We start from the raw sequence: 27,780 nt of genomic DNA, 5'->3' as shown, positions 1-27,780 counted from the left end.
AGCGACCCTGTACAGGGTTTCCAACCCTGTAAATCTTTACGGGAGCAGAAAGCCTCATCTTTCTCCCATGGAACATCTGGTAGTTTGGAACTGCTGACCTTGCGGTTCGCAGCCCAATTTGTAGTCAATTGCTACCAGAGCTCCTTCTATGTAGGTTATCCAACTCTGAATTTGGGAGTGGCTATTGTATTGGAGCTGCTGACCTTGCTGTTAGCGGCCCATTGCATAACCTATAACACCATCAAAGCTCTTTTGTCTCAAGAGAAGGACTTAGTAGAGGGTCAACAAAAAAGAGGAAGACTCAATGACATGGATTGACAGCTGAAACAGTGGGCTCAGACATAACAATTGTGGAAGATAGCACAGGAGTGAACAGTGTGTCATTCTGTTGTATGTAGCATTGCTATGAGTTGGAACCAACTTGACAGAATCTAACAAAGTCTTACTTCTGTAGAGCTTCTGGGAGCTTTTGAACTGACAGTCTTTCATTTAGTGCCGAGTATTTAACAATTATGTTACAAAGATTCCTTTTCACTAGTAACTATAGCCATCTCTGCACTCTTGATTTCTACACCAATGATCCATAGTCCTTTTCACTGACTTTCATTCCCCTCAGGTTATTTTATCTACCCTTGCCCTGCTTAAATGGGGTCAGTGATTATAATCATTGTTATGAGTCTGTTTCTTCATCTGTAAGGGTAAGCTAATAATTGGAAGTACTAGCCTAATAGGGCTATTTGGAAGATTATATGAGTTTGAGATATTAAGCATACAGTGTTCAGAGCAGAACTTTATAACAGGCCATTTCTGCATTGTTCTTGCTTAGAAAACCCCAAATGTGATTAAATTCAGCTCTATATTTGTGCTTACACTTGTGCAACTAGAGTCAACCACAACTTTGACATATTGGTGTGTCTCATTTAAATTCATGAGCAATAACCTTAGTTGGGCCCTTAGTTCTGCTCCACGTCATCATCACTGCCTCCATTTCAGGGATCACTGCTTCTCTGGGTAGGGTCCGCTTTCCACTCTTCTCCTTGATGGTCCTACGGACCTCCACTCCTAGACTGAAAAGTTAATCACTCCCCTCATTGCTATAAAACGTATACCTTTACATTTCCAACCCTCACTCATCAGTCCTGATAACAATTATTCACTGTTGTATCACAAGAGACCCGTCTGCATTTCATTGCATCAGCCCCGCCTTGACAGATTGGATACTATTCACTGGAGATTCTACCTTCCTCCAGGCCCTCTCTCTGGATCTAGGTTCCCTCTTGAAAGCTTGTAAGCCAAGTTACTTCTTGCCTTTGTAGCCCCCCATTTTGGGTAGCCAATGTCCAAGTTGCCCATCCCTGTCTACGCTGTGTATCGAGGGGGTGGGAATGATCCTCGCTGTAAAGATTTGTTCCCTCTTTTGAGCTACTGCATCCATAGGTGTAGGTCAAGTTCATCAAATTGTATCAGATTACTCTTCTTTCCCTCTTCTTTCTTCTTCTGACTGATCTCTGATCATCCAGTTATTGAAGCCAGGTCAAGTGGGTATTATCTGCAAGTGTGGGTGTTCTTGTGCATACGCCCTCTCTTCTTATCAGCTGGATGCTTCACTTTTCACTTTAGTCCTCTGTGGCTATGTCACTGACTCTGGGCCCAAGAGTCTCCAGGTCTTGCCACACTGCAGGCCAACCAGGTCTTCTCCCAGGTTCACAGAAGTCTATTGAACATTGTAGGGCTTAGTTCGCCACTTCATTGCTGTTTTTCCCTCACTTCCCCTTATCTGTGACTAACGTGGTCACCAATCAGAGCGTGTATTCCCACTGAATCTTAGTCTTGGAAGGGGGTTTACACTGAGGGGACCCGACCACTTGCCTTGATGTTTCCTGGGCAAGCAACCTGTTTGTTCTTATAGTAACAGTCTGTCTGCCTCTATTGTTTTGTATTTTTTCTGTAGGTCTTTCTTTCAAGAAGTATCTTCAGTTCTTCTAGCCGCTCCAGGCTGGTGCTAGACCATTCTTCCACAGAGCATTGACCATTTGTGCTTGAGTGTATTGTTGCAGCCATTAAGGGGTTCTCTTGCCTTCACTACTCTCTGCTTTACCAAACATGTTGACCTTGTCTAGCAATCTATTCTTCCTTATGACATCCAAAATAAGTAGACTGTGGTCTAAAACAGTATTCTGTGATCTATGTACAAAAAACTTTAACAGATGAGTAGTGAATGAATGAGATAGTGTTCTTCTTTTCTGAATTTCATATAACCAGCATTTTTTAACAGTTTGTAAGAGCAGTGAATTTTGGCTTGAAAAATGCTAAGATTATTTGATAGGTAATATATAAATTTTCTGTTCGTTTTGGAAAGAATGTGTGAAATTTAAGCCTGTGGTGGCACCATGAAACCTCCCAAAGAACAGTGTGCCATATGTCCCCTTTAGGTTTGGATAAGTAAATGAATGCATTGCATAATGTCTGAAAAAGTTAGTTATACAGTTGAATTAACTTTATAAGCCTTACGATTTTAAACCTTTATGTAAACCCATTACAGAGGAGGTAGACCAGCTAGAGGTGACTAATCTGTATGACGTAGTTCTAGATGGTACAACTGGTAGATACAATTAATTGGTACACACATTCTGCTGCCATCACCAGCACCCCACCCTACTCACTCATGTTGAGTTGTGTTGTTGTTGTTAAGTGCTGTGGAGTTGGTTCCGACTCATAGTGACCCTGTACAGGGTTTCTGAGGCTGTAAATCTTTACAGGAGCAGAAAGCCTCATCTTTCTCCTGCAGAACAACTGGTAATTTCGAACTGCTGGCCTTGAGGTTAGCAACCCGATTCATAATCACTATGCTACCAGAGCTCTTTCATGTTGATTTAGGCTGCCTGTAATGTAGCACACTAGAGAGATCCTTTCTCTTGTAAATATTTACACCAGGAGTTCTGGTGTGGTGCTGTGGGTTGGCAGTTCAAGCTCACCAGTCACTCCTTGGAAACCCTAAATAGGGTCGCTATGTGTCAGAACCGATTTGATGTCACTTAACAGTAACGGCATATATACACATACAAACTTTGAAAGTGACGTTCCAACAGATATGTGTTTGTCTAACCAGCGGGGGGAAAAGGCACACAATAATTGCATACAGAAAAAAACCACTGTCATAAATGCACACAAGAACAATTCTCATAGGATAAGGTAGGATTTAGGATAGGGTGAGCACTCCTTTTAGGGTCTGGGTTAGAATTTGTTTATAGTATCTAAGGATATTTTTCTGTGTGTGCATTTATGACCATTTTTTCTGTGCACAATTTTCATTTGGGCTTTTTTGTATGTGTGTTTTTTTCATATAGAGCTGTAGATTTGGCAGGATATTTCTATATCTGTTTATATATATTGCAGAGATGTCCATGAATATAGTAGAACATAGAGTTGGCAGAGTTATGAAAACTTCTTAACCTTAACCAAACACTTTGAGGAAATGAGTTGCTGGGTTTGGGGAGCTCAGAATCATAGTCTCAGGGGTCATCAAGTTCAATTGGCACAACATAGTTCATAAAGAACTGGGACCTTAAAAGCTTGTAAGCAGCCATCTATGGTAGAATTGTGCTCCAACGATTGGCCTCACCCTGTCCAGGGCAAAGAAGGAAATCAACAACGCATGTAAACAATTAGTCCAAAAGACTAATAGACCATGTGAACCTTAGCCTTCACACCCTGAGACCAGACTTAGATGCTGCCTGGCTGGTACTGCCAACTACTCTGAAAGGAATCACATTAGAAGGCTCTGGACAGAGTGGGAGAAAACTGTAGAACAAAACTTAAACTCATAGAAGATCAGACTTTACTGGTAAACCTGGTGGGGCCCCTGAGACTATGGCCTTAGCCTTACATGACTTTTCAGGCCTGAGGCTGAACGCAACACCGCCATACCTGCTCCCATACCCTTGGCTCAATTTTCAGGGGAGCAATCAAAAACACGGAGTCCTGGTGTGGTCCTGTGGTTTAATGTGCTGGACGGCAAAGTCAGTTTGATCTGGTGACCAGTTGGTGGTTCAGGCTCACCAGCTGCTCCTCGGAAACCCTACACGCTTGACAGCACTTAACAAAGACAGCAGTCAAACACAGGTTAGAAGTTGGATGAGTGATGTTACATCATGGGGATTGAAATCAATGATGTGAAACAAAATGTGTATGAATTGTTGAATGGAAAACATTTGCTCTTGTAAACCATAATCCAGTCAGTTCACAATAAAGTGTTAAATTGTACAGTGCCTCCTCTGCCCCCCCCCCCAAAAAAAGTTAAAGATACATTGAGAATTTCTACTCTTAAACTGTCTTGTGTGGGTTGGTTTAGGAGCTTAAATTATATTTAACATAGTTTATGTGGGAAAAATGAATTTTGGGTTTCAAAACATACGTTTAAAGTAGGTATTTATATCATAACCCAGTTTAAGGATAGTCTTTTTTTTTTTTTTTATTGCCTGTTTAAAAATAAATTCACATAATTAATACTATATTTTCAGTAACTGTTTCTAGAAAATGCTCATCTCTTTTCCTGAACTACATTCTTTTATTCTGTGGATCCAATGGGAAGATTTTCCTATTTGCTTTGGTCAGCTGTTATCTTTATAAGTCAATTCTATTTTTAGAAATAGCATTAACGTACTTTTTGAGAGGAAGTCAAGAAATACCCCTTGGTGCTTACGTTACTATCTGAAATGGAAGGATACCACCCAGTGAACCATAAAAACAAAAAAGCCTTATAATAATAGCATAAGTTCTTGAAATCCTTTTGCAAACGTATTTAGCTTAGTCTCTGTCCATTTGCAAATGGTTAATTGTCAAAAGTTAATTATTCTTACTACATTCTAACTTTTAAGGCTATGTGGTATTAGAAAAGCCTTTGACTTTTAAAATTTTTAATGAAATTGGCTTTGGGAATTACAGTATTTTTCTCTGTACCTTTGTATTAGTTAACTGTTTCTGTGTAACAAAATGTCTCAAAACAGTGACTTAACACACTAATTTTTGTTGTTAAGTGCTGTCAAGTTGGTTCCAACTCATAGTGACCCTGCATAGGGTTTCTGAACTGTACATCTTTGCAGGAGCAGGAAGTCTCATCTGTGTCCTGTGGAGCAACTTGGTGGACTCAAGCGGCTAACCTTAGGGTTGCCAGTCCAGTGCTTATTATACAGAATCACTGCGTTCCCCAAACTGTAATAACATTTCATAGTGTCTGTGGTTCTGGAATTTAGGAGTGGCTTAACTGAGTGATTGACTTTGTTTCCTCTCTCATGAGGTTGCATTGGTGCTTACAGTTACGTGATTACTTGACTGACACCAGAAAGTTTTATAAAAGTGACTAACGTAACTTGCAATTTGGTGTTTGTAGTCTGGGAATTCAGTTTCTCCCCACCCAAACCTCTCCCCATCCTTCTTGAGTGTTCTCATGACAGGACTGACTTCCCCCTATCTGGGTAGTCCAACAGAACAAGATGGAAGCCACATGGCTTTTATAAACTAGCTTTGGAAGTCACCACCATCACTTCAACAGTATTTTACTGCTCTTATGGGCTAGCTATAATGCAGTATGGGAAAGGTATACATAAAAGTTTATATAGCAGGAGGCAAGGATCTTTGTGAGTCTTGTTGGAGGCTGGCTACCACAGCCTCAGATGAAATGAGTTAATTATTGCAATCGTCTTAATGTACAGTGCCTGACACATGATAAGTACATGTGTGCATCTTTTGACGTCTGTACTGGCAACATCCAACTGCATATACATCTGTGATCCCATAAGGTGTTTGTGTGTGTGTGTGTTTTAAGGGGAAAATAGAACTCTGATAGCATGGTGGAGTGTGAATAAAGTGGGCTGCTAAGCACAGCAGTTTGAATCTACTTAGAACTCTATGGGAGAAAGGTTAGGCTTTCTGCTTCCATAAAGATTTATAGCTTCAGAAACCAGCTTCAGAAACTGGATGGCACTTAACAATAACTGAAGAAAAATATTCTCCTTTTAAAGCTATTTTAGGGTTAGGAAACAAGTCAGGAGGTATCAAAATCAATGATTTCCCATCGAAACTTGCAAAATTGCCTTTGTTTGTTGAGGAATGATCAGGCACATTGTATTGTCGTGGTGGAAAAGGACATTTTTCTGGGGTGGAGCTCTGGTTAACTTTCCTAAAATGCTCTTAACATATAAGCAGATGTTACCATTCTTGGCCTTCCAGACAGTCAGCAGACAAAATGCCTTTAGCATTCTCCCAAAAAAATACTGTTGTCATGACCTTTGCCCTTGACTAGACTATTTCCACCTCCTGATACCCATTGCTTTGATTTTGCTTTGCCTTCATGATCTTACTGGTAAATCCATGTTTCATCTCATTATAGTTCTAAGAAATTATTCAGGATCTTGATCCCACTGGTTTAAAATTTCCATTGTAAGCTCTGCTCTTGTCTGCAGCTGATCTGAGTGCAACATTTTTATCACCCATCAGACAGTTTGCTCAACTTTAATTTTTCTGTCTGAATTGTTGACTGACCTAGTTGAGATGTCTAAGGTGTTGGTTATTGTTTCTCTTGTCCTCCTCAATTAGGGCATGAACAAAATTGTTTCCTTGAAAGTTTTGGATAGTCTACCCTGAGACTATTATTTTATACCTTCTTAAAAGAAGTTATCCTTTTGTAAACTGTTGATTTCTTTGGACATTGTTCCCATAAACATTATGTTAAAAATCAATGACTTCACTATTCTTCCATCCAAGCTTCACCATATATTTGTTCTTAACTTCATTTTTAGCAGAATTTATGTTGCTATGATAGGAACTTTTTCAAATTTATCTTTCTTAGTGCCTCAAACTAGATCCTGTTCAGATATGGTATGACAAGTTAGTACCAGTTTATTTTGGTGCCCCACCCCCCAAAATAAGGAACTCTGGTAGCGTAGTAGTTACGAATTGGGCTGCAAACCTCAAGGTCAGCAGTTCAAAACTACCAGCTGTTCCGCAGGAGTAAGATGCTTTCTGCTCTCGTAAAGATTTACAGCCTCGGAAACCCTGTACAGGGTTGCTATGAGTCGGAACCGACTCCATGGCACATAACCACCATCACCACCCCCCCAAATGGAAATCCATGTATAGTTTTTTCATAATACAAATTTTCCATGAACTCTGAAAATTCTTCATAGCCTGTTTGTACAATATCCAAATCACGTATGACCATATTTCACAGAACTTACTGTGGACCTTAAGTAATGCACAGCTTACATTGTTGTTGTTAAATGCTGTTGAGTTGGTTCTGACCCATAGCGACCCTCCAGAGGGTTTCCAAGGAGCAATTGGTGAGCTTGAACCACCAACCTTACAGTTCGAACTGACTTTGCAGTCTAGCGCATTAACCCACAGCACCACACCAGGACTCCACAGCTTAGATTAGCCGTTATTATTTATACAGCCTTGATATTTCAGGGCTCCTCATTAAAGTTTGTATAATAATTCCTTTTACTGTTTAGTGATATAAGGAAAAATGTACTGAATTGAGAAAGCTGTGGGTTATGAATATGCAGTTGCTTACCTAGTTAACAGGCAATTGTTAAGTGCCATCGAGTAGGTACCGACTCATAGTGACCTTTATGCACAACAGAACTAAACACTTGGCCCGATCCTAGGCCAGCCTCACAATTGTTGACATGCATTGATGCTGCCACTTTGCCAATCCATCTCACTGGGTGCCTTCCTCTTTTTCTCTGACCGTCCACCTTAACAAACATGATATCCTTCTCCAGCGACTGGTTCCTCCTGACAATACGTCTGAAGTATAAGAGACGAAGTTTGGCCATCCTGGCCTCCAAGGAGCACTCTGGCTGCACTCCTTCCAACACCGGCTGCAAGCATACATTGACAGAGAACTTCCAGAGGTTCAAGCCAGATTCAGAAGAGGCCGTGGAACGAGGAATATCATTGCTGATGTCTGATGTATCTTGGCTGAGAGCAGAGAATATCAGAAAGTCAACAGGCAATAGTCCTAGAAATTTTATGCAAAGGGTGCTGTATAAGAAGATTGGCATGCAGCATCTCAATACTGCTGTCATGGAAATATAATTTACAAGACATTTTATTATTACAACTTCCTCATTTGTTGAAGGAAATGACTACTATTGGTTATTGCCCTGAACTAGAGCAGTGAGTGATGCAGTGGAGTGACTGACTACATTAGGAAATTACATTCTCTGATGTTAATTAAATGTTATATTGGCACCATGTGGTGTGAGAAAATGAGAGCAGACAAGGACCTTAAAAAGGGAATTGGGATGAAAAAGGATGACTGATCACCTTTTGTGTTGGGAATTTTTAATAATTTCTGTGATTTTTCTCCCCTGTGGGGAATAAAATGAAAGCTTTATCAACTGTGGCAACATTAGAGTACATTTTTGTTCTAAAATGAACAATTTCATAAGAGAGCTATGTGACTAGAAAAGTTTTTAAGTATTTTTTTTTAAAGTTTAACCATGCTTAGTCTCAAGTTCAGTTCATGATAAACTCCCATTCTTTAGGGGAAAATAAACAGTTAAAAAGAAAAAAAGTTCAATCCCTGTTCTTCTTGTTTATCAGTTTTGGGTAAGATTGAGTTGGTCCCGACTCATAACGACTCTGTATAGGGTTTCCAAGACTGTAAATATTTATGGGAGCAGAAAACTTCATCTTTCTCGCACAGAGCAGCTGGCTGCTAGATTGAAACTGTTGCCCTTGCAGTTATCAGCCCAACTCATGCCCCACTATGTTACCAGGGCTTCTTTTGGATTATGTGGTTGTGGTTGTTAAGTGCTCACTGTTGTTGTTCAGTGCCGTCAAGTCGGTTTCAACCCATAGCTACCCTGTGTAGGATTTCCGAGGAGCAGCTGGTGAGGTTCAACATTGTACTACAGTGCATTAACCGACAGCACCTAAGTGCTTAGGATTCAGGACTCCTGATTGCTCATAGTGACCCCTGTATAGGGCTTCCGAGGAGGGGCTGGTGGATTTGAACCACTGACCTCGTGGTTAGAAGTACAGTGTATCCTACACTGCCACACCAGGTCTCCTTTGTTATTTACTGGCATTGTAGTACAATCAGTCCTTGGGTTGCCAACTCCAACTTGATTTATGTACAAGTGTAGTTAGAAACCAACCCCCATAAAGCTCAGTGTATGAAAAGTTAGAGGTACGTATGTTGTTGTTGTTGTTGTTAAGTGCCGTCGAGTCGGATCCGACCCATAGCGACCCTGTACAGGGTTTCCGAGGCTGTAAATCTTTACGGGAGCAGAATGCCTCATCTTTCTCCGTGGAGCGGCTGGTAGTTTCGAACTGCTGGCCTTAAGGTTCGCAGCTCGATTCGTAACCACTACGCTACCAGAGCTCCTTAGAGGTGCGTATAGTGGTTCGTAATAACAGACAAGCTCTACTTTGGGATATGTATCGAAATATTATTATCCATGTTAAAGATATTATGGTGAACAGATAGGTAAAATCAGAAATAGCAGCATAAATGTTACTTAAGGCAGTAACGAATTAGAGATATTGCCTTGAGGACTTGGTGCTTTTTAAACTTTGAACCACACTTAGCAAAGAATTAGCTGTGTAGTGATAGAAAACAATAATACTGAGTTTAACAAAGTCAGGAAAGTCCTATCTGTGCATACTGTTAATGTTGAGATTTTCTGAGTGCTTTTTAAAAAAGTTGTTACTGGTGTTTCACCTTTGAAATTTAGAATAACAGAAAATAATGGGCTGCAGTTTGTATAGTGAATTTCTGTTTTAGGGGAGCATCAGAATTTCAGGAAGATTCAAATGCCATGGGTGATAACAATGTTATTTACAAAATACTCCTTAAGTCTCTTTGCTATTTGAGGCAGGTGTTTTCTATTTTCTCATCTCTAAAATTGATCAGATTTTATCCCATTTATCCCAAGATTTTGAGGATTATGTGAAATTATGTAAGTGTATTTTAAACTTTCTTTTTAATTTTTTTAAGTACACATTTCAAGACCAAGACCTTTTGGAAGTAGATCTTCAAGCCAGTATTTGTGCCTTTGGGTGGATTCCAGCCACCAACCTTTTTGGTACACCAATTGTACCCCAGGCTATCTCGTTGCACCCCTTTCAGTTAAATAATTTTTTACATATATCTCAGAACTATCAGTTTCAACTGTTTCAGAATTATTTGAGTACATTGAAGGAAATGGAAGTTGTTTTTTTTCTCAACTCTCATGTTTATAAAGTAATGAAACTGGTTGAGTTGAGCACATGGGAAACCAGGTGTCCTTGCAGTTTTGTCTTTTGTGCCACACTACTTTCTGATCAGTTGGCTTCAAAAGTTAATTCGACGCATGGTTTTGTAAATACTTACTTTATAATGAGCCTACTGTCACATAATGTTAGGAATCAACAAGACCATGAAAGTCAGCTACTTCAGTCCATCTTACTTTACAGATGAAATTAATGTTGAGAATCCAAGCTACATTCATAAGATATTTTAGGTAGTCCAGTGACTGAACTTTGGAACTATCTGTAAATCTCTTTTTAAAAGAGGCTTCATCAACTGCAGTGGTTATACATGCTTGGCTGCTAACCGCAAAATTGGCAGTTAAAACCCCTCAGCTGCCACTCCTTGAAAGAAAGACGTCATAGTCTGCTTCAGTGAAGATTTCAGTGTCGGAAACCCTATGGGATAGTTCTACTCTATCCTACGTTGTTGTTAGTGCTGTTGAGTCAATTCCTACCCACCCTGTATAGGGTTTCCAAGGAGCAGCTGGTGAGTTTGAACCACAGACTTTGCAGTTCAAACTGACTTTGCAGTCTGACACATTAGCCCACAGCGCCATACCAGGAATTGGTTCCAACTCATAGGGAACATAAAGGGTTTCTGAGGAGCAGCTGGTGGGTTTTTACTGCTGACCTTGTTGTTTGAAGTCCTGTGTTGATCTTATTGTTGTTGTCATTAAGTACCATGGGGTCGATTCCGACTCATAGTGACCCTGCACAGGGTTTCCGAGGCTGTAAATTTTAACGGGAGCAGAATTTCTCATCTTTCTCTCGCGGAGCAGCTGGTAGTTTTGAACTGCTGACCTTGAGGTAGGCAGCCTGACTTGTAGCGACTATGCTACCAGAGCTCCTTGCTGATCCTTGTAGAGGCAGAATTAACTTTGATAGCTGCCTTTGCAGTTTGCGGGGGAGAGTTGGTCAAGTTTTTTTTAATAAACACTGATGTCCAGGCCTCACCCTCAGACACTCGTATTTTAATTGGTCTTTATGAAGGCCCACCACTTAATGAAGGAATGAGACATTACAGTATTTAAAAGTGAGTCATTTCCCTTTTATAATTGAATTATGCATTATATACCTTTTTTTTTTCAGATTTTGGTTGGTCACTTTTTGTTTGTAATGAAATATATTTCTCTTGTAGGTGAAAGCATTAAAGGAGAAAATTGAATCTGAAAAGGGAAAAGATGCTTTTCCGGTAGCAGGCCAAAAATTAATTTATGCAGGTATGAACTAAAATTTGAAGTTAATGAGTCATTTTCTTGCCTAACTTGGCATTCTTTTCATTTTAGAAATGGTTATCCTAAGATTACTTGTGTATATAAATTGTTTCTGTGGTAAATATAATTGTTCAGATAGAAGCAATGAAAAAACAATTATACTAATAATTCAACTTCTCATTATTCACATTTACCCTATAGATTTTTACATTAAGCCATCTTAGTTTTGTTTGGTCTTGTTGTTATTATTAAGTGCTTTCCAGTCAGTTTTGACTTGTGACCCTGTAGAGTTTCTGAGGAGCGACTGACTTGGTGGGTTTGAACCACTGACCTTGTGATTGTTGTTGTTAAGTGCCATCGAGTCGGTTCCGACCCATAGCGACCCTGTACAGGGTTTCCGAGGGTGTAAATCTTTACAGGAGTAGAAAGCCTCATCTTTCTCCCGCGGAACGGCTGGTAGTTTTGAACTGCTGACCTTGTGGCTCACAGCCCGATTTGTAACCACTACGCTAGCAGACCTTGTGATTAGCAGCCCAGTATTTATTCTACACTGTCACACCAAAATTCTACTAGGCTCACAAGTTGCCTGGAAAATGTATGCTACAAATAAGCTTGATATCTAAATTTATGAGGGAAAAATTCTTGTCTTTATTCTTCAAAGTTACCACTAAACATAAGTCATTGGAGTTGTCAGTAATTTGGGTCTTGAACTGCCCGTGGATTATCTTGTCCTAGAGATTTTGTAGTATTTTCTTAACTGAACTATATTAGAGGAGTGAGCCAATTGAGAGGACATTCTGGCACTGTATGTAATTCATCCCCACAAATTTTACAGGGCAGGAATCAGAAACTTAATGTGGTAGGAGCTTATGGTGGCAGACAGTATTAGTCTGATTATTAGTGATTATTAGTCTGTCTTAATTATATAGTACTGCTAAACAGATATACCACAAGTGGATGGTTACAGCAACCAAAAATGTATTCTCTCACAATTGTTAAGTACCATTGAGTTGATTCTGACCCGTAGTGACTATACAGGGTTTCTAAGGAGTGGCTTGGAAACCGACCTTGTGATTCAGGTTGACCTTGTTGTTGTAGTGCTATCGAGTCTGTTCCGACTCAGAGTGACCCTATATAGGATTTTCAAGAAGCAGCTGGTGGGTTTGAACTGATGACCTTGTGGTTCGAAACCCAGTGCTGATCCTATAGCACTATACCAGGAATCCCAAACTGACCTTGTTGTTGTTAAGTACCTTGGAGTTGGTTCTGACTCATAGTGATCCTGCACAGGGTTTCTGAGGTTGCAAATCTTTATGGGAGCAGAAAGCCTCATCTTTCTCCCTGGAACAGCTGGTAGTTTCGAACTGCTGATGACCATTAGGAGACTAGAATTCCAAATCCAGAGTGCTGGTGGTTTTTAGGGGAAGGCCTTCTCTTTGTCAGCATCTGTAGACCCAGTATTCCTTGGAGATCTCCATACAACTTGGCATTAGTCTTCCCCCGAGAATCAAAGGGGCATTGTAGTGGTAGAAACCTCAGATCCAAAGGACACATTCCATTCCCAGCTCTGCTTTCTTGGTGGTAGTTGTGTTGTTGTTAAGTGCTGTAGAGTCGGTTCCGACCCATAGCAACCCTGTATAGGGTTTCCAAGGAGCATCTGGTGAGCTTGAACTGCCGGTCTAGCGGTTCAAACCGACTTTGCAGTCCAGCACGTTAACCAACAGCACCACACCTATCTTTTCTCTACTCAACTTTTCTTTTATATCTCAAAAGAATTGGCTCAAGATACAACCTAATCCTGCAAATTGCATCTGACTTCATTACCATCATAGAAGTGAAATCTTGCAGCACATAGGATAATTACATCAGATCAGGACTGATCATATCTTGATCAGGGATTGTGTTATACTGGTTTTCATCACAGAGGTGGTAATTACATCTTAACTGCTAAACGATTGAGAAACCACAAGGTCGAAAATGCTATACAGGGTCTCTATGAGTCAAAAGCAATTCAACAGCACCTAACAGTAACAACAACAATGGCTCTGTAGGATAGGCACTGGACTGCTAACCATGAGGTCAGCGGTTCAAACCAGCCAGCTGCTCCTCTGATCGGAAACCCTACATAGGGTGAGTATGAGTCAGAAGTGACTCAATAGCCCTTAAACACAACAACAAATTAAAATTTATCTTAATCTGTTGGTTTGGATTTTTCTTTGGGTAACAAATGGGTAGAATTACAATTTAGGATTAATAGAAAATTTTAGCTTTAATTATATGTCAGGTAAAAATTGCTTTACCTTAAATAACACCTTTTCTCTTAATATGCTAGGCAAAATCCTCAATGATGATACTGCTCTCAAAGAATATAAAATTGATGAGAAAAACTTTGTGGTGGTTATGGTGACAAAAGTAAGTTTCAGCTTCATTCTTTACATCTTTATGTAGTCATGCGATTCTTTAAAAAAAGCAAAAAGTGAATACAGCATATATACATTGTTCTGTGCACTTATCTGCAGTGAATAACTTTAACATTGACTTTGCGTCAACCATAAAAATAATTTTATACATTTGTAGTTTTAATGTAGTTTTGAAGTAGATTAAAATAATGTAATAAAATGTCATGCTAAAAATTGGTAATTTTGTTGAAGTAATAAAATAAATAATTATTAGTAAATAGTGTTTGGTAGAACTGGAATAAATGTTTATTTTATGGTTTTACTAAGGATTCCTTAAAGAGTCTACTTAAATTCCATACTAGATCCCAACAAACTCAGTGCAGAAAGGACATGTAGACTCAGAATTTCAGTGAAATTACGTAATGGATGCAATAGATTTCTTACAAGTAAAAAAAAAAAGGGAAAGGCAGTTGGAGAAATGACAGAATGATTATTGAGAGAAATGATAAATATGAAGAACTTATTTGTAAGTTATTGGAATGATGTATATTTGGGACCATATGTAAGCAGGTTTTTTTTCTGTAAAACAGAATGAATGGGTTCTTTCAGAGGCTTTGTTTTTACGTGTATGTTTACTTATTTAAAGGTGTGTAACCATGCAGTCTGATTCTTTGGCAACTAATGGCAGTATAGAAGAGTTAAGACAAATACAGAGAAGCCGTGGTATTCACGATGTTAATATTTAAGACAGAATTGTCAATCTAAAAAGAATGTTACTTATAACCCTGAATAATTAAAACCAGTTCATCAAACCCAAAAGTAGAATCTGTTTCATTTTACTTTTTAAGTCAGAGAAAATACTTTACATAAGTAATAGAAAGTAGAGATGAACAAATATATTTTAATCAGTGTATATTTTGGTTCCCAGAAACAAAAACCGTTTGAATGTATCAGTTTACATGTTTCAGACTTGAAGTATTTTATTAATCCATTAAGAACCATATTGATTTTTCTATATTTAAGCATTTACTCATTAAATGTTTAACTTTAAATACAGATATACAAAATCAGGTGAGGCAGTCTTGTCCCATCTAATTTTATCATGGTTGATGGTTGTGTGCTGTATAGTCGATTCCGACAAATATTGACCTGGTATACAGTGCTAAGGCTGTAAATCTTTACGAGAGCAGAAAGCCTCATCTTTCTCATATGGCGCGGCTGGTAGAATCAAACTGCTAACTTTGTAGTTAGCAGCCCAACTCTTAATCCACTACTGTACCAGAGTTCCAGATTGTTTTGTGTATAGCACTTAATTGGAAAGTGAGATAGCTGTACATTTTCGTATGTTTCATTATTGACCTTATTTTCTTTAGTATTATGATACATTTTTTAAAAATATTTTATTGTGCTTTAGGTGATAGTTTGTATAGCAAATTAATTTTCCTATCATGCACGCATTGTTCTGTGACATTGGTTACAATTCCTGCAGTGGGTCAGCGTTCTCCCTGTGTATTCCCTGGGTTCTTGGTTTCCATTCCTTTGGCTTTCCTCTACCTGCCTGCTTTTCTCGTATTTGATTTTGGTCAGATGTTGTCCTTTTGGTCTCACATAGTTGATTTTTCAGAGGAAAATATTCTTCATGGTGGTAGTGTTTGTTTTATAGTCCCATCTACTATTTGTCTAGGAAGAAGCCTCGCATTTTAATATCTTCAATGGCATTACAATAATTTTGAGTATTCAGAACATAACTAAGAATTGTAAGGTCTCAGAATAGACACTTGCAATTGAGGAGTAGATACATGGAGCTCATTTATTCTTCTTTTACATAAGATTCTAATGATTTTCATGGTGGTTTTATTTATTTGAAGTTAATAGTAGAGCTTTTGTAATTTTGTGATAATTAGGCATTCCTGAAACTCTATACAGGGTCACTATGGGTTGGAACTGACTCGAAAGCACTTCACAACAACAACAGTTAGGCATTATTGGAGCAAGAAGAAACGATCATTAGGTCAAAAAGGGACAGAAACAAAATGTCAAAAGTAAACAAAATTTTCAAAAAGCTGAGGGGGGTTTGTAAGCATTTGGTATAAAGCTAAATAACCCTTAGTGACAGCAGAAACTTTGAGGCTGTGGAATGTTGCAGTGTAATATTGATCAAAAGTAGTAAGGAAATACTAAATGTGTATAATAAAATTCTAAATATTTTAATCTAAATTGATTTTCAAGCTTTAGTGCTTAAACATCTAAATTACATTTTTATGAAGTTCGTTCATCTAAAATGAGAATTACAGCTCATTGAGGCTGAACAATATATATAATCTGCAGAATGTATTTACAGTTATGAAAGATAAAAAGCTAAATACAAGGCCTTTAAAATAGGGGAAATTTTTTTGCCAAAGATAATACAAAAATAGCCAGAGGTTCATGCCAGATTCAGAAGAGGACATGGAATGAGGTATATCATCAGGTTCTCGGTTGAAAGCAGAGAATACCAGAAAGATGTTTACCTGTGCTTTATTGACTATACAAAGGCATTTGATTGTGTAGGTCATGACAAGTTATAGACAGCATTGCAGAAAATGAGTATGCTGAAACATTTAATTTTGCTCATGAGAAACCTGTACATAGATCAAGAGACAGTTGTTCGAACAGAGCAAGGAAACACCGAATGGTTTAAAATTAGGATAGGTGTACTCCAGGGTTGTGTTCTTTCACCATATTTATACAGTCTGTATGCTGAGCAAATACTTGCAGAAGCTGGATTATGTGAAGGAAAATATGGCATCAGGATTGGAGGAAGACTCATTAACAACCTGCGATATGCAGATGATACAACCTTGCTTCCTGAAAGCAAACAGGACTTAAAATACTTACTGATGGAAATCAAAGACCACAGCCTTTAGTATGAATTGTACCTCAGTGTAAAGAAAACAAAAATGTTCACCACTGGGCCAATGAACAGCATCCATATAAATGGAGAAAGATTGAAATCAAAGACCTCATTCTGCTCGTATTAACCATCAGCGCTCCTGGAAGGCAGCAGTCAAGAAATCAAAGGACATACTGCATTAGGCACAGCTGCTGCACAAGACCTCTGTTAAGTGTTGAAGAGCAAAGATGTCAGTTTGAGGACTAAGATGTGCTTGTTCCAAGCTGTGGTATTTTCCTAACCTCATATGCATGTGAAAGTTGGACAGTGAATAAGGAAGACTGTAGAAGAATTGATACATCTGAGTTATGGTGTTGGAGGAGAGTATTAAAAGGACCGTGGACTACCAAAAGCACAAACCAGTTTGTTGGAAGTACAGCTTTGGAAGTTGGAAGTTCCTTGGGGAAGCGTGGATGGCCAGACTTCGTCTTTCATACTTCAGACTATTATCAGGAGGGGCCAGTCCCTGGAGAAAGGATACCGTGTTTGGTAAAGTGGAGGTTTGGAGGGAAAAAAGGAAGATACCCCCCCCCCGCCCCACCGAGATTGAGTGGCACAGTGCAGCAGCAAGAGACTCAGGAAATGTAGCAACGATTGTGAGGTTGGCTCAGGTCTGGGCAGTGTTTTGTTCTGTTGTGCATAAGGTCACTGTGAGGCGGTACCGACTTGATGGCACCTAACATACAAGAAGAAGAGAGAAAGGAAGGAGTAAATGCCACTAGTATTTTCTAAGTTTACCGCTCCACATTGACACTGGTCACTTTTTCTCCAGCACACACTATCTTAAATTGAAAAGATAAATCAATGGTTTCACAGGTTTGTTCTTCCTACAGTACCATTGACCCTTGATCATATGCTGTCTCTTGAAATGGTTGAACATCCTCCGTTTCTTTTTCGTACAGTCACTCTGTATGTTCCTTCCATCTTCTTTTGATGCTTTCTGCATCATTATTTTGCCCACAGAATCCTTCAAGATTGCAACCTGAGGCTTAAACTTTTTTTTTTTTCTTTCTGTTCTTTCACCTTCAGTAATAGTGTGTTCTTCTTTTTTTGTTTTCTAACTCCAGTTCTTTGCAAAGCTTTTTATTGTAATACTTGGCTTTGTCCTCTCAAATTACCCTTTGAAAAATTTCTGTTCAGCTCTTTTATTGCCTCGTTTCTTCCATTTGCTTTAACATCTTTATACTGATGAGCAAGTTTCAGGGTCTTTCTGACATCCATTTTGGGCTGTTCCTTCTTTCTTGTCTTAAGGTCTTAATGGCCTTTTGTTTTCTTCTTGTATCATGTTCTTGATGTCATCCCACAACTATTTGATCTTTGTCATTAGTGTCTAATGCATCAATTCTCTTCTTGAGGTTATTTCTAAATTCAGGTGTGATATTTGGCACTGGTGGACCTGTTTCAGTATGAGCAGTTGATCCATAGTCTGCCCTTGACTTTGTTTTCGTTGATGATACGGAACTTTTACACCATCTCTTCCCACAGATAACAGTCACTTTGGTTTCTGTGAATGCAATCTGGTGAGGTCCATGTGTATTGTCTTCTTTTATGTTTAAAAAAGGTATTTACAATGAACAAGTCATTGGTCTTGCAAAATTCTTTCTTTCATGGACTCTGCATTGTAATTTCTATCATGAAAGCCAGATTTTCCAACTATGGATCCTTCCTCTTTGTTTCCAACCTTTGCATTCCAGTCTCCAGTAATTATTGGTACATCTTGATCAATTTCAGAATGAAGAAGTTGATAGAATTCTTCAGTTTCACTATCACTGACTTTAGTGCTTAAAGCATAAAGTTAAATTGTAATGGTATTAACTGCTCTTCTTTGTAGGTTTATAAATATTTTCTTGTCACAGACAGCATTATACTCTTAGATCTTGAAATGGTCTTTTTGATGATGAATGTGATGCCATCTCCTTCAATTGGTCATTCCTGGCATAGGAATCATGATTGTCAGATTTAGAATGGTCAGTAAAGTCCATTTCAGCTCACTAATGCTTATCCTTAGCATATTGATCTGTGGAACCATTTGTTTTTTGACAATTTCTAGTTTTCCTAGATTCATATGTACATTCCATTTTGTGATAAATAATGGATGTTTACGGCTATTTCCTTTAATTTTGAGTTGTGCCCCATCAGTATATGAAGATCCTACAAGCTTTACTCCATTCATGTCATCCAGATCAACTCTACTTTGAGGAGGCAGCCCTTTCCCACCTGATTTCCTTCCAACCTTAGGGGCTTATTTTCTGATACTATATTTGATTGTATTCTTGTGGTTTTCATCACACTTCAATATTCAGTATTTTTGTGGTCTCTGACAGTATTCCATTGCTATTCATAAAGTGGCTAAACATTCAGAAGTGGTCCGTCTCCTTCTAATTTGTCATAGTCTGTAAGCTTAGCACCAATAGTGTTAACCTACTGGTATTTAAAATACCGGCGGGATAGCTTCCAGAATCACACTAACCTGCAAGCCACCACAGTAGGACAAACTGACAGAGGAAGTGGTGGAAGTAGATGAAATTAGAAGATTTAAATTTTAGCTAAAGCTAATTCAGATTGATAGTTATATAATTTACATATGCTCTCAAGTGAATCTATTACTAATACTCATTGCATTTGGTACTACATTACAAAATTATTTTCAATTTATTACCTTGTATTAATTAGTCTTTTGCTTGTAGCATCCTGTAACAATCCAATGGGGCTTCAGAAAGTGCATGGAAAAATTCCATTATCTTTCAATTCCATTTTTCCACTAACTTTTTAAAGCCCACTTATGTGGTCTAGTTTGACATAGGGAATAATTTAAGTATGTCATCATAGTTCATTATTTGCTTATTCATGTGTTTAGCCCAAAGCAGTGACAACACCAGCATCAGCTGTAACTCAGCAATCAAATCCCACCACTACTGCAGTTAGCTCCTCTACAGCAGCAGCTGTGGCACAGGCCCCAGCCCCGGCCCCTGCTTTGGCTCCTAATTCCACACCTACGTCCATCACTCCAGCATCAACAACAGCATCTTCTGAGCCTGCACCTGCTAGTGCAACTAAACAAGAGAAACCTGCAGAGAAACCTGCAGAAATACCGGTGACTACTAGTCCAACATCAACTGACAGGTATGGTCTGGGTTTTAGGAAAATTGTCTCTCAAAATATCTTTGTAACAAGAACTTCATGCATGTATTTCAATTATTGTTTTGATTAAACTGACTACTGTGTAACAATTTAAAATTTTTGAACAAATCATTGCTTATTTTTATAGGTACAAATTTCCATAATGCAAATTCCCTCATTTCTGAATTAGTTTTGGGGAGAGCTGGTAGTGGTGATGTGCTGCAGCAGTCATTCTTGATTTTGTGTGGGAAAGTTAGCAAATAAAAACGATCAAAAAGAACAAAGACTCTAAAATAACTTGTTACTTTTCCCTATCATTATTTGTATTTGTTCTCAATATTCTTTCTTATCACTGTCATTTGTATCATTCTTCCATGTCACAAATATTTCCAGTTGTCACATAGAGTTTTCTATTGTGTTTTCTCCTGATGTTTGTTGACTCTATAACTTTTAGCCAAAATAAGTTTGGTTTTTCCCCTCATATATAATATGTGGATAACAAAAAGAGCTATTTCATAGGTTGCTGTAAGGATTAAATGAAATAATAAATATAAAAGACTCAAAATAGCATGTGGCACACAGAAAGGACTGAGTAGGTATTAGCTATTGTTAATATTTCGAATAATACCTTTTCTTGAACATATATGGGCTGTTTTAATTTTGCACTGTTGTCGGTGTATACATGGGGGCTTCAAAAGGATGGGGGAAATTCTGTTACATTTTTTAATTTCATCTCTTCACTAACTTTTGAAGCCCCCTCATAGGAGTCCTGGTACGGCGCTGTGGGTTAATGTGCCAGACTGTAAAGCCGTTTGAACTGCAAGGTTGGCAGTTCAAGCTCACCAGCCACTCCTCGAAACCCTATATAGGGTCTCTGTGGGTCGGGATCGACTCGACGGCACCTAACAACAACAACATAGATATTTGTGGTGAACTCACTGTGTAGATTTTTTAAACAAAGGAAGAAGTAAATAAAGCATACAGCTTTGGGGTTTTTGTGCACACATCAGTACATCTGAAAGGAATTGACAGTTTTCAGTTTATTGTACTTTAATTTTGTTGTATTTTTCTATTTAAAATTTTATTACTCTGATGAATGTTGTTAATTTAAGATTTTAGTTCTTTTTCTACACACTATTGTGAACCAGAATCAGGTAACAACTACCTTTTTGGTGTTTTATTTCTGTTTAGCGCTCTACTTAGAAGAAATATAAAGTGCTGTTATATTTTTGAAGGAAGATACGATTTCTTGTTGGAAGTTGTCAGGTTTTTATATCATTGATAAATGACTGAAGCAAATGCTTTAGTCTGGGTTCTTTTCATTGGAAAGCGTTCAAATTAATAAATAGATAGCCTGGTAGAAGTTCACAGGGAATTCCTTCTAGCTATATTATTACAGCTGACCTTCACTGGTATGTCAGTAGTTAACAATTCTTAATTTTAGTGCTTTGCCTTTAGAGTATAGTATTTATTTTTAGTGGACTCTGATAACAATGTTCTTACCGAGAAATAATGAATAGAGAATATAGGTGTAGTGTCCTCCCTATTCCTGTCCTTTTTTTTTCTTTCTGGGGATGCATTTTTAGTCACCTATTCTAAAGAGTCAGGATTACCTTTTCCAGTCTATAGAGGTTGCATTAGTTCATGATCAGTGATCCAAGAAACAGACCTTACTTAATTGGACTTTGTACACCCACTACTTTTATTTCCCTGGAGCATACATTCGGAAAAGAAAAACAGGAAGAAAAGGATTATAGAAGCTCAGAAAAAAGGCTGGTTACGTGTGCCGTACTCGCTCTATCTGTGTTTTAAACCATTGTTGTTAAGTGCTGTCAAGTTAGTTCCAACTCATAGTGACCCTGTCTGGGGTTTCTGAGGAGTGGTGGTGAGTTAGAGCCACTGACCTTGGTGGTAGCAGTTCAATACTTATCCTACAGTGCCGCACCAGGACCCCAGTAAATAATTATCAGGAGCTATATTGACATGAGCTCGACAGTGTTGAAAAGTTTGTCCATTGTCACTGGGCTGACATTTCATTATTACGGATTTGTTCCTTTAGTTCAGTTTAAAATGTAAAAACCACCAATGAGGAGTCCTGGTGTTATAATATATGGAACATCGTATATTAAATGCATGTGACTTTAAGTCTTTTGTTATTGAGTGGGAACCTGTAAGTCTTTAAAAAAAATTTTTTTTTTAAATATTGTGTGAAATAGTGAAAATTGTTCTGTAGGGGAAAAGTAATGAGAGAGGGACTATCCTACCAGATACTAAAATGTTATACGCTATAATGAATAGAGCAGTTTAGAATAGCTTATAGTTGAAAAATAACTGTGAAACAGACAGTGGTCGAGAAATAGACTCAAATAGGTACAAAAACCAAACCTGCTACTGAGTTGATTCCAACCCATAGTAACCCAGTAGGACAGAATAGAACTGTTCCATAGGGTTTCCAACACTGCCACACCTTTTCTCTCTTGTGGAGTAGTTGTCGGTAGGTTCAAATCACTGACTTTTGGATTAACAGCTGAGTTAACTTTAGCAATGATGCTACTAGGGTACCCTGTCCTTCACATGAGTGGTAGCTGTTAAGTGCCGTTGAACCAGTTCTGACTCATAGCGATCCTGTATAGGGTTTCTGAGGAACAGTTGGTGGGTTTGAACTGCCTGCTTTGTTGTTCACTGTCCAGTGTTGATCCTACAGCGCCACACCAGGAGTTCTTGGGTACAGAACCTTAATATAAGATGATGTAATTTTAGAGCACTGGATAAAAATGTTGTTGGTATGAATGCCTCACTGTCTTCTGAAGAGAAAAAAAGTAGATTCCTCATAATCTTACCCTCGGAAAAATAAGTTCTAAATGGGTAAAAAGTAAACTGTAAACCACAATATAACATGGGAGAAATAAAAATAACCTTAGCTTGGGGAAGTCCTTGCCAAACAAGTTAACCTAAAAAAATGACTGCTTTTTTTTTTTTAAATTAGAAGTTGGTAACATTTGACTGCTGCTGGTGGCATGTTGTGGAGTCATAGCGACCCTGTATAAGGTTGCTGAGGCTGTAAATCTTTAAAGGAGCAGTAAGCCTCATTTTCCTCCTGCGGATCCACTGGTAGTTTTGAACTGCTGACCGTGAGGTTAGCAGCCTGACTTGTAACCACTACTCTACCAGAGCTCCTAACATTTGACTACAGAAAGCATTTAAAAGTAAAGATTCCTTAGTAAGAGCTTGATTTTGTCCATTAAATGTTGTAATACTACACATCTGTAGGGAACAGAAATGAGCCAGACCTGACTGTACCTGTATGTAATAATGATGTCAGTTTATAAGTGTTAATTCTTTTAAATGCAGATTGATAGTAGTGCTTTCTCTACTCTACAGACTGGGTCTTGGTCAGGGAAGCAGTTTAGTTTTTCTGTATGGTGTTTTTTTTTGTTTTTAATTTTATCTTTTTTTTTCTATCTAGTTAAGGAAGAAAGTTTAAATTATAGTAAGAATCCAATATGATTATTATAACAAAATGATAATAATCATATTGGATTCTTAGTGCCAGGCACTTTTCTAGTCGTAAGCCTACCCACAATTATCACTGACCTCATTGTATTGATGAAGGACTGAGGCTTAGAACATTTAAGTGATTTATGAATTTTGCTTCTTTGCTCTTGCTCTGCAACAGTGCTTTCTCAGTTCTGACATCAAGTGTGTGTTTGTTTTTAAAATTGGGATAGGTAGTGTGTGTGTGTGTTTTCAAACTGCTAACTACTACCTTTATCACTTTTGTAAACTTCATAGGCCTCTTTTTTTTTTTTTTTTTTTAAGTTTTTATTGTGAATTGAGTGATAATTTACATGGGAAAACATCAGTTTTACATTCATCCAATCATATTTCGTTTTATTGCAATGATTACAATTCCCTCCTTGCAGCATCATCAAAACAACCAGAGGGATACACCCCACAAGCCTGCCCCCCCCCCCCCCCCAACTGTCAGCTCACAGACCCTTTCCCTTCCTGAGTCCAGAGTCCCCAGCCGCTCCATCTCTCTGCCTCCATCTCTGGTGTCACTGCTTCTCTGGATAGGGTACCGCACTCTGCTCTTAGTCCTGATGATCCCAGGTTCCTCCGCTCCTGGACTGCAAAATCAACCACTCCCCTCCTTTTGTTAAAAAACGTCTACCTTTACATTTGAAACACTCAAAACCAATTTAGGCCTGCTGTTAATAGTCTTCATTATCTTGTTTCTCCCAAGTCTCATATTCTGTAATTTCCCAACAGAAATTTCATTCTTTTACACTGATGCACTTTAGGTTGGAGTCCTGGTATGGTGCTATAGAATAAGCACTGGACATCTTAACACACGGTAGCAGTTCAAACTCATCAGACACTCCTCAGGAACCCTTTACAGGGTGGCTATGAGTCGAAATTGACTGGTTGGCACTTAACTTTAGGTTAGAACTTGGATTTATCCTATTTCTGTATTTTTGTTTATGCTATGTTCCTTAACTTGACTGTCTTCCTTTTTCAATTTCCTCGTTCAAAATTTATCAGTAAGACTGAACTGAATTTCCACTATATAAGGACTTCCTAGTCTACTTTGATTTTTACATATGCTATTTTATCATATACTGCTATTCATATTTTTTCTGCTGTAACTTGATTTATAGATTATTTAGCTTGTCTAGCATATTTGAGGGAAATAGTTGTGCGGTTTTTTTTTCTTTTTTTTGTATTTCTAAAATAGGTGTAAACAAAATTATATATAGTTTATTAAAATGATGAATCCTCAAAATAGAATATTAAGATTGAAATTTCTTCCTAAATCATAAATAATATGTATAAAGCTTCTGGATTTAATCTAGACCAATTGTTTGACCCTAATCATCACACTTTTACATTTAATTAAAATTCAAAATTAAGGGTGATGGAAATGGCTAATGGCTATGGTGTATAAGATGACAAATATAGTGTCATTGAATTGTACATATAAAAAATTTTGAAGAGGCAAATGTTTTGTCACATATGTATTTAACACAAAAATTTTAAAGAATATAAATTGGACCATTAACTAAATTTCTATGTAAATTTTACATAGTTTTTGAAGTGTGATTTTCTAAAAACCTTTTACAGTACATCAGGAGATTCTTCTCGGTCAAACCTTTTTGAAGATGCAACAAGTGCACTTGGTAAGTATGTTATTTACTTGGTAATGAACCATATCGGAGTTAGGTAAGAGGTAAAAGTTTATTTTCTGCAATCATGAAAATTTGTTTTCATAGTTAAATATAATTGAGCTACCAAATGGTTGCTTAGATAATAATTCAGTTATGAATGGCTACATATCCCTGAGTGGAATAAACAGTTTGCACTTGGCTGGTAACTAAAGCTTGGTGGTTCATACCCACCCAGCAGTGCTGCGTAAAAATTGCCTGAGTGATGTGATTCCAAGATCATGATAAAGATGATTGCCACCGAGAAAACCACATGGAGCAGATCTGCTCTGTAACTCATGGAACTGCCATGAGTCAGAATCGACTCTACAGTGATGAGTTAAGATGCTGCTGAAGACTTTTTAAGTTAATATTTTATTCACCTACAGGTTTCACTTTGAATTTGTTGTTCTGTAAGTGCCCATCTCCATCTAGTGCTTATATTTTACTTACAGCAAAATGCTCTTTTATCCTCACTTTAATTTTATTGTTGACTGGAGTCTTTTCCATACCCCCTTTATTCCTAGTCTGTCCCCCCATTTTCCAGTGGTCACATTTCTGGTAGATTCCTATTTGCCTGCTAATTGCTGGTTTTATTTGCTGGCAAAAGAGCCCTTTGGAACTCTTCTGTATGAAAAGTGGGGAGGTAGAAGCCTGGAGGACTGGGAAGCAGTTTCAGTGGGGTATAGGCTCTCCGTGTTAATATCGCCTGGGACAATCATTCTCAGCGTTTTGGTCTTAAGACCTTTACTCTCTAATCCTTAACTTACCTGGTCTCTATTAATACCTTCGTTCTTTAAACTTTGTTTGCTTGGTTTCTGTGACAACATTCTTTTCCTGATTTTAACCTGCTCCTTAGACATAAAAGTTATTTTCTATAACTCTGCTCAATCTAGGCCATAGTTAAAATTCATACGATAGGAATGGAAATGCTACCTATATACTTGAAGGATTCCCAGGAATTTATCTCTAGTACAGCCCTCTCTGGGCTCCTAGACTTATTTAAGAAACCTTTAACTTCCACAAATCCCTTGGGTTCTAAATTGACTAATCTTTTACTTCCCCATCTACTTAATCACTTTTGTTCCTTTTCGTACTTGTGCCATCATCTCCATTCATACAGATTGGCATCCTTGACACCTTTTCTCCTCTTAGCTTTATCTCCTGTGAGCCTGTTGATCCTCTTGCCTGAAGTTTCTGTAATGTTTCCACTGTGTTACCGTAATGCAGATCCTTGCCTCATTGATGCTGTTGCGTTGTCTTCTAATTAGTCTCTTCCCTGCCAGAGAGGACTTCTAAAAGACAAATCTAAAAGCTATTATTAGTTCCTTTAATAATTTCCCTTGACCTTGAAGATAACTCAAAATAAGCTTCTTGAACCCTCCAATATCTAGTCTCATTAGCTCTGTCTCTTGTCCATTGTCCCTAGCTTTTCATTTTCATATGCCTTCATGTTGTTAATACCTAAAAGTATTGGTTTCTTACAAGCATTTCTTTCTGAGTTTTTGTAGCTTGGTTAGGAAACATAAGTTTGGCGGCATGGCATAATGGGGGCTCTGAAGTGTGATAAGCTGTGTTTATATGTTAAGCACCATGAATTACCAGCCATTGGGACCTTGAGCAAGTTACTAACCTCTCTAAGCCTCAGACTCATCAATCTTTAAAGGAAATGAAAATAAACTTATTCATAGGGTTTTTTAAGAATTTAATGAGAAGTACCAAGTTAAAATATAGTTTCAGTAAAAACTATTAACTAATATGGGAACTAAATTACTGAATGTGTGTTGTCACTTCAGTGACTTTGTGCTAGAATGATTGCATCAGTGGGCAGTTAAAATAAAATATTTCAAAAAATGCTTTATGATTTGGGAAAGAGAAGGTTGTTACTCTTGAATGAAATATCAAATGCAGAATTTGTTCAGTGAGATTTAAGCTTTATAGCTAACATTTCATACCTAAGTCTTTATTACTGAAAAGACTACAGAAATACATAATTTATTCAACATATTGTACATCAACTGTGTCTTAAGAAAAAAATATGAACTGACACAGTTCCTTTCGTGGTTGAATCTTCTTCCTGCAAGTGGCAGGAAGAAAACAAAATAAAAATAATTGTAAATCATGACATGATACTAGAGCTGCCAGATTAAGATAGATTAGAAAGAAAAGCCTGGAGATAGCCCTATGGAAATCTGCCAGTGAAAACCCTATGGTTCACAGTGGTCAGATCCAACTGATCATGGTGTTGGCTCAGGACCAAACAGGCAGTGTTTGGCTCCATTGTGCGTGGGATCACCATGAGTCAGAGGCCAACTTGATGGCAGCTAACTAGTTGTTATTGAGTGCTGTCTAGTCATTTCGGACTCATAGTGACCCTGAGTAGGGTTTCAGAGGAACAGCAGGTGGGTTTGAACCACCAACCTTGTTGTTAGTAGTCCAGTGTTTATCCTACAGCACCACACCAGGACTCCAACAAGATGTGGGAAATTCTACTTTAGTTAGATCAGCATGTTCTCTGTTGTCTGGTGGTATTTCCTTGAAGAGTGGTCCTCACCTATGGGAGTGTAGGGGAGAGCTTGTGGAAAGTGATTTGCTAGTGTAATCGTACTTCT

General features: G+C 38.1%; 1 protein-coding gene across 1 annotated transcript in view; it reads left to right on the top strand.

The window, feature by feature from the left end:
• Positions 1-27,780, top strand: part of RAD23B (RAD23 homolog B (S. cerevisiae)) — a 61,866-nt gene that overhangs the window by 13,219 nt on the left and 20,867 nt on the right. Inside the window, exons 2-5 of the mRNA XM_006864692.1 lie at positions 11,438-11,519; positions 13,846-13,925; positions 19,702-19,967; positions 25,089-25,144. Of these exons, the coding sequence (XP_006864754.1) occupies positions 11,438-11,519; positions 13,846-13,925; positions 19,702-19,967; positions 25,089-25,144 (484 nt within the window). The remainder of the gene's footprint in view (positions 1-11,437; positions 11,520-13,845; positions 13,926-19,701; positions 19,968-25,088; positions 25,145-27,780) is intronic.

Source organism: Chrysochloris asiatica, unplaced genomic scaffold, assembly GCF_000296735.1.
Source record: "Chrysochloris asiatica unplaced genomic scaffold, ChrAsi1.0 scaffold00069, whole genome shotgun sequence".
Classification (NCBI taxonomy): Eukaryota; Metazoa; Chordata; class Mammalia; order Afrosoricida; family Chrysochloridae; genus Chrysochloris; species Chrysochloris asiatica.
The sequence above is the reverse complement of the archived record's forward strand: the minus strand, read 5'-3'. Positions and strand labels throughout refer to the sequence as shown.